We start from the raw sequence: 12,166 nt of genomic DNA, 5'->3' as shown, positions 1-12,166 counted from the left end.
TGAACGTGTTGAGGAAAATAATCTTTGTATCGAGTATATTAGTACTAAGGATATGCTTGCGGATCCGATGACTAAAGGTCTCCCTCCTAAGGTTTATGAAGAACATGTTCGGAATATGGGATGTAGTAAAGACCTTATTTGAGCATATTGTACTAGCTTATGTTTTATGATTAATGAAATTTCCTCAAGTTTGATTTTGTATGTCTGTTAGAATATGTTCAACCGGTATAATGGCATATAGACAAATAAAAGTTACAAATCAAACAAAGGGCTTACGCGTATTTTGATCATGATGATTAGGTTTTAAATTAAGGCTATAGTATGATTAATGGGGGTCCTGAGTCGCATAATGATTCAACGGCTGTATTTTTCTGCTATAGTACTTGTTTAAGGCTAAAATGAGTGTTAACTCCTGATCAGGCTTATCTAATACTCATAGTAAATGATTACTCGGCTAAGTGGGAGAATGTAAGATTAAATATATTACCTATTAATATTTAATCTGTAGCCATCATAATCATTTGCATTATAGAGATCAAAATATATTAGAACCTATTATTTAATTAGTTGGTAATTGTTGATGGACCATATTACCCTTAGTAACTAATTAGGTTTCCTCCTGGGTGCTTATATAAGGAGAGTTATGTGGAGGTTTAGGGGTTACTCAGTTACACAATTACACCACCCCATTAGCCATAACATCATCACGAAACCTCCTCTCCAAAACCGATATCCCTTTTCGGTTTCTAAGTCCCCATCATCAGTTAGCATCCTAAGGAGGAACCAGATCACTTTGACAAAGATGTCGAACTCCATGTCGTCTTCTCTCACTGGATTCTCCTCTGCACTGTCTGCGGTGACAGGTATGATTTATATTGTTTTCCTTCATGTATAAACAGAACTGAACCAACACAACAAACTCAGCCCATTGATCTTCCAAGATCAATGGCTCAAAACTAGGTGGTGACATTTTTTTTATAAATCTCATGTTCAAACAATTGAAGAAACAAATACAGAAAAAGTATTTTAGTCCTTTCTTACTTGAACTCCTTCCCCAATTGATTTTCAAAGGGTTATAATTTTTTCATAAATTAATATTTAAAATAATATACACCATATTAACCAAGGGTATTCAAAAATATCCATATCCGAAAATTCCATCCGAAATATCTGAATCCGAACTATCCGAAAATCCGGATATCCGAAATTTTTGGATCCGGATAATGATTTTAAATGATATCTGAAATATCCGAAAATTTAATTTTTATTTTTAACGGATATCCGAAATATCCAAAGTATCCGAAATCATACAAAATATCTTAAATATCCGAGAATTTATATTTGGATATCCGAAACTATCCGAAATATCTGGCTCCGAATATTAAAAAATAATAAAAATTAAAAACTAAATAAAATTTTGGATATTCGGATACCCGATTCACGATCCGATCGGATATCCGAAATTTCGGATACGGATTCGGCTAGTGAAATCAGGTATCCAAAAATTTCGAAGATCTGAATTTCCGGAAATCCAGTTTTGAATATCCCTAGTATTAACGAGCATTTCATTCTTTTTAATTCAAGTAGTCTATTGTTATAGTTTTCTATAAAATATTACATGATTTTGAGTACTTATTACGTGATTACGTGATTTTGAATGAGCACATGACCGCGCAATTATGAATACCCATTACGTGATTTCATTATAGTATGTGAAACCACACTAAGTAATTAGATAACAATAGTTGACTATGTATTATTACGTGAATACGTGATTTTGAATACCATTTCGTGATTCCGTGATTTCATTATAGTATGTTATGTGAAACCACACTGGACTGTTTGGTAGCCTCTTAATGACCATTCAGATACTACCTCTTAATGGTTTAAAACCTCTGAATGAATAAGAGGTAACCTCAAGTCTGAATGGTTAAGAGGTAACCTCTGAATGATAAATCATCACATGTCACATTATTCTACCTTCTCATTGGTAAAATTCTTAATGGTTCCATTAAGAGGTAGCCTCTTAATGACCATTCAGAGGCTACCAAACAGCCCCTGAGTGATTACGTTTTTTTTTTTTTTTTGAACGGCTACTTTCATTAGAAGGCGGCTAACAAGAAGCTAGCAAAAGACATACAACATCAAAAATCAAAATTACACCAATTTCTCCAATTCATTATTCTAAAAGGGGATCTATTCTTCATCCATATGTGATTACGTAAAAACAAGAACATGTAATACATAATATTTCATATGGAATACCTAATATTTCAGGTCTAATCACGTATTAATGAAAAATTATATACAAAACATTAGCCAAATCAACCTATAATAACCATATAATGTCTTATATTAGAGATTTAATCACGTAATAAAGCATAAACAATCAAGTTCTTATTATTGAATGTGTAATCACGTAATAAGCATAATTGTAATAACATCAGTTATGACAAATTATATTGAATGTGTAATCAAGTAATTGATTTATACTGAATGTTTAATCACATAATGGTTTATGTTTAATGTGTAATCACGTAATGAATATTTAAAATCACGTAATCATATGTTGGGTATTCAAAATCACGTAATCACGTAATGAACTAATGGGTATTCAAAATCTTGTAATTTTTTAAAGAAAACTATAGCAATAAGTTGCTCGAATTAAATAATGAACTAATGGGTATTCAAAATCCTGTATTTTTCTTAAAAAAACTACAACAATAGGTTGCTCGAATTAAAGAGAATGAAATGCTCGTTAATACAATATATTTTTTTAAATATTAACGTATGAAAAAGTTATAGCCATTTGAAAATCAGGGGGAGTTGTTCAAGTGAGAAAGAACTAAATTACATTTCCTGCCAATAACACTTGTCCTCCTCTACTTTTCGCGTATACTTCGTACGAAGGTTACAAAAGATCCAGCCTCATTACACATATCATAAGACCATAACCACTTGATAATAATAATAGTAGTAGTAGTTCATTTAATTATTTCAAAGGTTAGGATCAAATACAAAGGATAAAATAAATAAGAAGGATTCTAGTCCATTGATCATAGATTTGGAGGGTTGAGATTAGTTGTAGAGAAAAGAAGATAATAGAAAGCCATAAAGGGAATCCTATATCAAGGCAGATGCCAATTCCCCCATCAATTTAAAATGTCCATAACTTTTTCATACGACATTTTAAAAAAAAATCACCATAATAACGAGCGTTTTTTTATCTTTAATATGAGTACCATATTATCATATAAAAATAAAATAAAAAATTTCATTTTTACTGGGTTTTTTTTTTTTTTGCATTGTGTTAAAGGTTCAGGTCATTGTGTCTTTTAACTGGGTTTTGGTCTGTAGAGTTTCTATACATTGTGTTATTATCAAAACCTATAACACAATGTTAATTTGGGTTCTATCCATTGCGTTTTTATAAGAACCTATAACACAATAAATGGCACAATGAAGATGATGCTATATCTGGGTTTTCTATAAATTGTGTTATTAGTTCAGGTCATTGTGTTTAATATGTTATTCATTGTGTTCTAATATGTTGTCCATTGTGTTTTAATAATTTGTTCAATTTTTTTGTTATCTTTGTTCATTGTGTTTTAGTTTGTTGTGTATTGTGTTTTTAGTTTGTTTTCCATTGTATCTTCATCTGCTCTCCATTGTGTCTTTTATCTGTTGTCATTAATTGTGTCTTTTATCTGTTGTCATCAATTGTGTTTTTATTTAGTCTGATACTTATTGTGTTATATGTTATCGCCATTGTGTTATACTTATGGTCATTGTGTTTTAGTATGTTGCCCATTGTGTCTTTATCTGTTGTCATTGATTGTGTTTTTGATCTACTTTACATTGTGTTTTACATCATGTTCATTGTGTTATTATCAAAACCTATAACACAATGTTAATTTGGGTTCTACCCATTGCATTTTTATAAGAACCTATAACACAATATATGACACAATGAAGATGGTGTTATATCTGGGTTTTCTTTAAATTATGTTATTAGTTCAGGTCATTGTGTTTAATATGTTATTCATTGTGTTTTAATATGTTGTCCATTGTGTTTTAATAATTTGTTCAACTTTTTTATTATCTTTGTTCATTGTGTTTTAGTTTGTTGTGTATTGTGTTTTTAGTTTGTTTCCATTGTGTCTTTTATCTGCTGTCGTTAGTTGTGTCTTTTATCTGTTGTCATCAATTGTGTTTTTATTTAGTCTGATACTTATTGTATTATATGTTATCGCCATTGTGTTATACGTTATGGTCATTGTGTTTTAGTATGTTTTCCATTGTGTCTTTATCTGTTGTCATTGATTGTGTTTTTGATCTACTTTACATCGTGTTTTACATCATGTCCATTGTTTTATTATCAAAACCTATAACACAATGTTAATTTGGGTTCTATCCATTGCATTTTTATAAGAACCTATAACACAATATATGATACAATGAAGATGGTGTTGTATCTGGGTTTTCTATAAATTGTGTTATTAGTTCAGGTCATTGTGTTTAATATGTTATTCATTGTGTTTTAATATGTTGTCCATTGTGTTTTAATAATTTGTTCAATTTTTTAATTATCTTTGTTCATTGTGTTTTAGTTTGTTGTGTATTGTGTTTTTAGTTTGTTTCCATTGTGTCTTCATCTGCTCTCCATTGTGTCTTTTATCTGCTGTCATTAGTTGTATCTTTTATCTGTTGTCATCAATTGTGTTTTTATTTAGTCTGATACTTATTGTGTTATATGTTATCGCCATTGTGTTATACGTTATGGTCATTGTGTTTTAGTATGTTGTCCATTGTGTTTTTGTCTGTTGTCATTGATTGTGTTTTTGCTCTACTTTACATTGTGTTTTACATCATGTCCATTGTGTAATATGCAACTGGGTTTTTGAATTTTTTTTGAAAAATATAACAATATGGTACTCATATTAAAGATAAAAAAACGCTCGATATGATATAATTTTTTTTAAAAACAAATGATGTATAAAAAAGTTACGAATGTTTAAAAATTGTGGGGGAAAATAACATGTGACTTGCATGTGCATATTCTCTTTCCTCTTGTAGACAAAATTACCCTTTCCATTTAATTCCTTCTAGGACACTTGTCACTCTCTGATGGCATTTCTTACCATTCTTATTTTTAAATACTTTATATTATAACTCAACCCATTATTTCAATGGCCTGTCACAAATTTCAAGCCATGAACCGCTAAACCTATTTTTTAAACTCTTAAGATTAAGGGGTATGGTGAGGCCCATCCTCGCGAGGATGGGCCGCCACGTAGGCGCCACATCACCGGCTCGTGGGGGATGGGCCTCCTTCACTTTTGAGGGGGTGGAGGATGGGGCTACCCCACCTTAATATTTTATAATTTCCTAAGTTTTTTTTATTAACTTAATAAAAACTTTATAAAAATTAAAAAATACAACATAACACAACATAAATAAATTCATTTCATAACATAAAAAAAATTACATTTCCTAAAAATAAAAAATTACACTACTCGTCTTCGTCTTCGTCTCCGTCACCGTCACCGTCCCCGACGTTTACGTTGTTCCATATATGTTCTACCAAATCCTGTTGAAGGTTTGCATGCGTGAAGTCGTTGGTTAGCGCGAAAGAGTTTAAATCCTGTTGCGTCGGATCTACCGGACAGTATTCCAGTAAGATGCATTCTCATCATACACACAAATCGCCCGACCTTCGTCTTCAATAATCATGTTATGGAGCAAAATGCAAGCGTACATACAAAGGCGCAACCTCTTCGGTGTGAACGCACGTGCCGGTTGTTCAAGGATGGCCCATTTTTTTTTAAAACACCAAAAGCACGTTCGATGTCTTTTCTTGCAGCGTCTTTTCTTGCAGCTTCTTGACGGTTGGCGAATGTTTTCCTTTTTTCGTCCTAGGGAAATGAAATAGTCTTGACAATTGTAGCCCAAGACGGATATATTCCGTCAGCAAGATAATACCCGCGTCTATACTCAACCCCTGAAACTGTAAAACGGGTGTCTGGACCGATTCCATTAACGACATCGCTAAAGATCGTCGATTTGTATAACACGTTGAGGTCGTTGAGTGAACCAGGGAGCCCAAAGAAAGAATGCCAGATCCACAAATCTTGTGACGCCACGGCCTCAAGTATTAAGGTTGGATGGCCGTGATCACCTCGCGTGTATTGGCCTCGCCACGCATTCGGGCAGTTATGCCACGCCCAATGCATACAATCAATGCTACCAAGCATTCCCGGAAACCCGTGCCTTGCTTCATGAGCTTGGTACAACTGTTGAACATCATACGCGTTTGGTTTCCACAAATATTGTTTGCTATACAGTTTGACCACATTATGGCAAAACCGATACAAACATTCCCGTGAAGTTCTTGCCGACATCTGTAAGTACTCGTCCAAAGCGTCGGCCACTGTCCCGTTCGCCAGTTGGCGAATGGCCGCAGTACACTTTTGTAACGTGGTGAACCCTTCATAGTTCCGAGCATCGGGTCGTTGCGTGAAAAACGGGTCTAGCCCCGCCAAATCATCAGCAATCCGTGTGAATAACCGGCAACTCATTCGGAACCTTCGTTTGAAAATGTCGGCATTGTAAAGGGGTGCATCCGAAAAATAATCGTTCACCAATTTCTCGTGCGCTCCTGTCGTAAAAAATATATAAATAAGAGGAAATATATAAATATATAAAATTTATTAATGACAAACCTTCGCGGTCTCTGTTAATCCGTATTCGTCTGGTAATAACGTTTTCAGACGAGCCATCTTCCTCTTCCTCTTCCTCCTCCAAAAGAATCTGCGCCGCCTTTACCACAACGTTTGCGAAAAACATCTCCTCTTCGTCCGAAGAAGACGAGGACCACCAAGAATTAGATGCCATTGTGGATGAAAAAATATTTTTTTTATAGAAGATTGGTATAAAAAATGGGAGTGTTTTTTATAAAAATGGATGAGAATGGGAGAAGAATGAGGAGAAATGGATGAAAATGGTATAAAAAATAGATGAAAGTGGTATATCTTTGAAGTGGAAAAGTAATTTAAAAAAAAAAACTAGCCGTTAATAACGGCTATATGTTTGAAAAGGTGCGCCGGCGAGAACGGCCGGGACGGGCCGGGGGGCGGTGTGGGGAACCGGCGTCGGTCCTCGCCGGGCCTAAGTCGGCCCCATACCTTCTAGTCTAATTAAATCGTAATGTTGCGACATCTGTGTGAATTCCAGTTAACACGTGTAGTTAGTTATATACAATGACGGTTGTTTATAAGACGTGTCTTAAAAAGTCATAAACATGAAAGCAAAGACAAGTGTTGTGCAAAGAGGCACAAATGACAAAACCATACTACTACAAACTACAAAGTGAAATCACAAGACCACCTGGTTCTTAGTGCCCCATTTAAAACACAAATTACAAATACAAAATAACTGTTTTTATATTATTCAAACAATTTTTTTTTTATTTACAACGTTGAAGATGATTTAGATAACTTATATAAATTGACTGTAGTATGCGATCGAGACGTAGATGACCTTTTGAAAATAGGTATACTTTGTGGTCGGGATTGTTTTTTTTTTTTAACGACGAATTTCTTTCTCTTTCTGAGACTTAAATATAAGACCTTACGCTTAAGTGTATTAAAAGGCTTTGCATTGCCACTAACCACCAATCCACCGGTGTGATCGGGGATGATTATTAGATGATCAACAAAAGAATTGGAATTAAACTAACTAGCGATTTTAGTATTTATTTATTTTATTGATGTATTTTATTTTTATAAGTTTTATATGATGGTTGTTATTTACAATCTTCTTCAGTCAAAATCAGAATTTCATTTTACTACTCTTTCTTGTCTAATCAGCTCTGATGTTTTATATGTTCGATTGAATTATAGTTATAAAAAGATTAAATCAAATGTTTCTTGTCAAATCAGCTCTAATATTTTATTTTATTTTATTATATAAACTATCAGCTCTAATATTTTATTTTATTATATGTTCGATTCGATTAAACTACAGTTGTGTTAAAATACTCAATTCTATATTTACGTTATAGTTGTTTCCGTTTATTATTTCTTATATTTTCCTGTTTTTTGTTTCATGGTCTGCTGGGTTTATGCTCGTTGGGCTCTTCTCTACTGTTGGGCTAATTCCTGCTGATGGGCTGCTTCCGGTTCAAGTGAGCTCCCTCTTACGCGTTAACCCTATTTTTGCCCCTTTATATTTGGTCTCCTTGGGATCATTGTAAGCAGACAAGTACACCTCTCTCTCTCAGTTCTTCCCACGGTCTCTCTCTAGAACATTCTGCAGTTGTCTTTGCCTGTTCGAGAGCCCCTTGTGTTGGTCACCTTGTACGCAGATCATCAGTTGATAATCTGCCCTTGTCTGAGAGTAGTGAGGTTGTGGTGCTTTGTATCATTGTCATACTTGTTCTTTGTCTTTCATTTTCACTGTACTTCAGTAAACTCAATAAAAGAACCTTTGATTCTGTGTTGTTAACATGGTATCAGAGCTTAGATAAGCTCTTTGAGTGAAATCGGTAGTTTCTGATCTTTGTTCCGCTGCATTTCTCGTACCAGATCTGTTCGAATCCGGGTATATCTGGTGGTGTTTTCCGGTAGATCTGGGTAATTTCCTTGAAATCGAGTTCAGATCTTGAAGAAGTTTGCTGCCTGGGGTTTTGTGCCGCTTAAGATTCAGAAACCCTAAATCTAGGGTTTGTGAACAGTCGGGTTTGGGGATATTCTGGATCGTCGTTGTGACTTGTGACCGCCTGGTTGTGCATCTGAAAGGGCTCTCGTTGGTCTCTGTTACAAGAGCAAACCAACAGAGTTTTGTACCCGGTCTTCTTTGCTTAAAATCAGACTTGTAACCCTAAGTGAAGGTTACAAGTGTGATTAACAGGAGTAAATCGCAACCACTGTGAGATTGTTCTATCCCTAACTTTTACCTTTACGTTCTTGCATCACTGGTCAGTGTGTCTAGGCATCCCCTGTTTACCGGACTAGTCGGGCCGGCCTTGATCGAGTCTTATTTGCTTATTTGTTGCATTTGTCTGGTGTGTGTGTCAAAGCTCCCTGAATACTGTCTGCGGAGGCACCTTTTGAGTGATGAACCTCTGATCGGACCTCTGTTCAGGCTTCGCTGTTCCCTGTCTTTATTTTTTTTTACTCTTACTTTATCTGTACTGGTTGGTTTTTGTTCTTTACCTGAGTTTTTTCAACATGCCTGGTGATGATAATACTGTTATTAACTCCCCTGGTGCTACCTTGGTTAGCAAAATTGATGCAGGTGATCCTCTGTTTCTTCACCCTAGTGACTCTGCTAATTTATCTATAGTTAGTGTAAAACTCAAAGGGTCAGAAAACTATAGGATCTGGTCTAATGCCATGTACCTTGCTTTACAAGTAAAAAACAAGATAGGGTTCGTTGATGGCTCTTGTCTTAGGTCTAAAACTGATGAGGTTTTGGGTAGGCAATGGGATAGGTGCAACTCTATTGTGCTCACTTGGATCCTTAACTCTGTTTCTGAAGAATTATATCTTGGTCTTGTTTATTCTAAAATTGCTTCAGATGTGTGGAAAGACTTAAAAGATACTTATGATAAAATTGATGGGTCTGTTGTGTTTAACATGTATCAAAAGATTAACTCCTTCAGTCAAAATGGCATGCCTATTTCTGAGTATTATCATAAGTTGAATTGCATGTGGAAGCAATTAGACCAACTACTTGCCTTGCCTGCCTGTTCTTGTGATGCATCCAAACAATTTAATGACTTTAATCATCTTATTAAGCTTATGCAATTCTTAATGGGTCTTGATAGTTCCTACCAGTCTGTGAGAACAAATTTATTAACCAGAGAAACTCTTCCTTCTGTGAAGGATGCCTTTTCTGTCATTTCTAGAGAAGAATCTCATCTTCACTCTAAGAACATTTTTGATAAAACTCCTAACAACCCTGTTGGGTTTTCTGTTAAAACTGGTCAAACTATTGACTCAAGAAAAAGAAATAACCGAACTCTTAATCCTAATCTCAAATGTTCTCACTGCAATAAGACTGGGCACACTATTGAAAAATGTTTTGAACTTGTTGGTTACCCTTCTTGGATAAAAACAAAACCTGGTGGGAACAAGGGTAACAAAGTTAGTAATAATGTTACGGCTGACACAACTGATACAACCCCTGCTATGAGTTCTTTGTCCAATGATCAGATAGCTCAGTTGCTTAGTCTCTTGAATGATAAACCTAAGGGTGATCCTCAGAGTAGTGGATTTGCTGGTATGTGTGTTAATCCTGTTTGTCTAAATAGTTTTGTGAATCTGTCTGCTAAACCTATCTGTGATTTCAAACCTGTTTTCTGTTTTTCGAACTTTATCAATGATGGAAAAAAGGTAGGATGGATAGTTGATTCCGGTGCCAATCAACACATGGTAATGACGGATGAGTGTCTAATTAATCAAAAGGATGTAACTGAGTTCAATATCAAAGTTAAACATCCAAATGGCACTAGTGCCTTAGTAACTAAAATTGGTGATATTAAACTAAGTGATAAGGTCATCCTATATGATGTCTTTGTCGTGCCTGATTATTGTGTGAATTTAATTTCTGTTCATAAACTTGCTAGAGATTGTAAACTTACTCTCTCTTTTGATGAATAAAATTGCTATATTCAGGATTCTCAAACACAGAAAGTCCAGGTGACTGGTAGTCAGTTTGATGGTCTATACTTCTGTGGTAGTTCCTCTGTTTCAAATAAGGTTGGTAACTCTAGTTGTGATATTAATCTTTGACACGCTAGGTTAGGTCACCCTGCTGAACCTGTTTTGCATGTTCTTAAAAATAATCTAAACATTAAAACTGGTGCCAAACTAAATCCTTGTGAAACATGTCATAAAGCTAAGCAGCATCGGGAACCTTTCCCTTTAAGTGATCATAAATCTGAAGCGCTAGGAGATCTTATTCACCTTGATGTGCGGGGTCCATATAGAGTTCAAAGTAGGGAGGGGTTTCGATATTTTCTCACTATGGTTGATGACTATTCTAGAGCTGTGTGGGTATATCTCATGAAATCAAAGGATGAAGTCTTTTACAATATTAAAGGTTTCTATAACTTCCTTAAAACACAGTTTAGTAAATCTGTCAAGATCTTTAGGAGTGACAATGGTACTGAGTTTACAAACAAACAAATGAGTAATTTTTGTTATGAAAATGGGATTTTACATCAGACTTCATGTGTTCATACACCACAGCAAAATGGGATAGTTGAGAGAAAGCATAGACATTTGTTGAATGTAGCTAGGACTTTACTTTTTCAAGGTGGTTTTCCTATTAAATTCTGGTCTGAGTGTATTCTAACTGCATCTTATCTAATTAACAGGACACCTTCATCTATTTTGAGTGGAAAGTCTCCATATGAACTTGTGTTTGGTTTTTCTCCTGTTTTAGGTCAACTTAGGGTTATAGGGTGTCTTTGTTTCAACACTGTGTTAAACAACTCTGATAAGTTTACCACACATGCAGAAAAATGTGTTTTAGTTGGATATTCAAATGAAAAAAAAGGGTACAAGCTTTGGAGTTTAGATCAAAAAATGATGTTCTTCTCTAGGGATGTTAGGTTCTATGAAACCGTGTTCCCTTTTAAGGAAAAGAAAACTTTTTCAGATCCTAATACTCCTACTGAAGTTAATACCCTTAACTTTTTTGACTTATCTGATTTAAATTCACTCAAATACCCCAAGTTGACCCAATTCCCGATGATGAGAATACACATACAAATACTTCAACAGGTCATGGGTCTGAGCAGTCTGAAAACGATGTAGAAATTGCTTTAGGCATGGCTGAAAATCAGCAACCAAGCAATATGGAATCGAATTCGGACAGGGCTGAGCATGATACTGAACAAGAAGACAATAATAATTCTGAGGAAAATATTGGTGAACAAACTAACACGTTTTTAAGGAGATCCTCCCGAAACAGTAATTTTCCCTCAAAATTTGATGACTTCATAGTAGATGGGAAAGTCAAGTATGGTCTTGAAAAAGTCTTAAATTATGCTAATTTACCCCCTGAAAGTTTCTGCTTTGCTTCTATGTTAAATAAAAGTTGTGAACCTAAAAATTACTTTGAAGCTAAAAATGATGCTAATTGGGTTGATGCTATG

General features: G+C 34.8%; 2 protein-coding genes across 2 annotated transcripts; one reads left to right on the top strand and one right to left on the bottom strand.

The window, feature by feature from the left end:
• Positions 1-5,915: 5,915 nt before the first annotated feature.
• Positions 5,916-6,894, bottom strand: LOC110876474. Its single transcript, XM_022124645.1, has 2 exons — positions 6,723-6,894; positions 5,916-6,658 (listed from the first exon to the last, which is right to left on the bottom strand). The coding sequence occupies exons 1-2, from the start codon at positions 6,892-6,894 to the stop codon at positions 5,916-5,918; spliced, it is 915 nt and encodes a 304-aa protein (XP_021980337.1).
• A 2,336-nt stretch (positions 6,895-9,230) lies between these two features.
• Positions 9,231-11,825, top strand: LOC110876473. The gene is made up of 3 exons (XM_022124644.1): positions 9,231-10,559; positions 10,680-10,740; positions 10,810-11,825. Exons 1-3 carry the CDS (start codon positions 9,231-9,233, stop codon positions 11,823-11,825), a joined length of 2,406 nt encoding a protein of 801 aa, XP_021980336.1.
• The last annotated feature ends 341 nt before the right edge of the window (positions 11,826-12,166 follow it).

This window comes from Helianthus annuus, chromosome 6 (genome assembly GCF_002127325.2).
Source record: "Helianthus annuus cultivar XRQ/B chromosome 6, HanXRQr2.0-SUNRISE, whole genome shotgun sequence".
In the NCBI taxonomy this organism is placed as follows: Eukaryota; Viridiplantae; Streptophyta; class Magnoliopsida; order Asterales; family Asteraceae; genus Helianthus; species Helianthus annuus.
Note: the sequence above shows the minus strand (reverse complement) of the source record. Positions and strands in the feature narration are given on the sequence as shown.

Bases quoted from the DNA above. Each gene is read 5' to 3' on its own strand.
- LOC110876474 (XM_022124645.1), bottom strand. From the start codon at position 6,894: ATGGCATCTAATTCTTGGTGGTCCTCGTCTTCTTCGGACGAAGAGGAG. The intron at 6,659-6,722 runs GTTTGTCATTAA...TTTTTACGACAG, and splicing joins GATTAACAGAGACCGCGAAG to GAGCGCACGAGAAATTGGTG.
- LOC110876473 (XM_022124644.1), top strand. From the start codon at position 9,231: ATGCCTGGTGATGATAATACTGTTATTAACTCCCCTGGTGCTACCTTG. The intron at 10,560-10,679 runs GTCATCCTATAT...TGCTATATTCAG, and splicing joins ATATTAAACTAAGTGATAAG to GATTCTCAAACACAGAAAGT. The intron at 10,741-10,809 runs GTAGTTCCTCTG...ACGCTAGGTTAG, and splicing joins TGATGGTCTATACTTCTGTG to GTCACCCTGCTGAACCTGTT.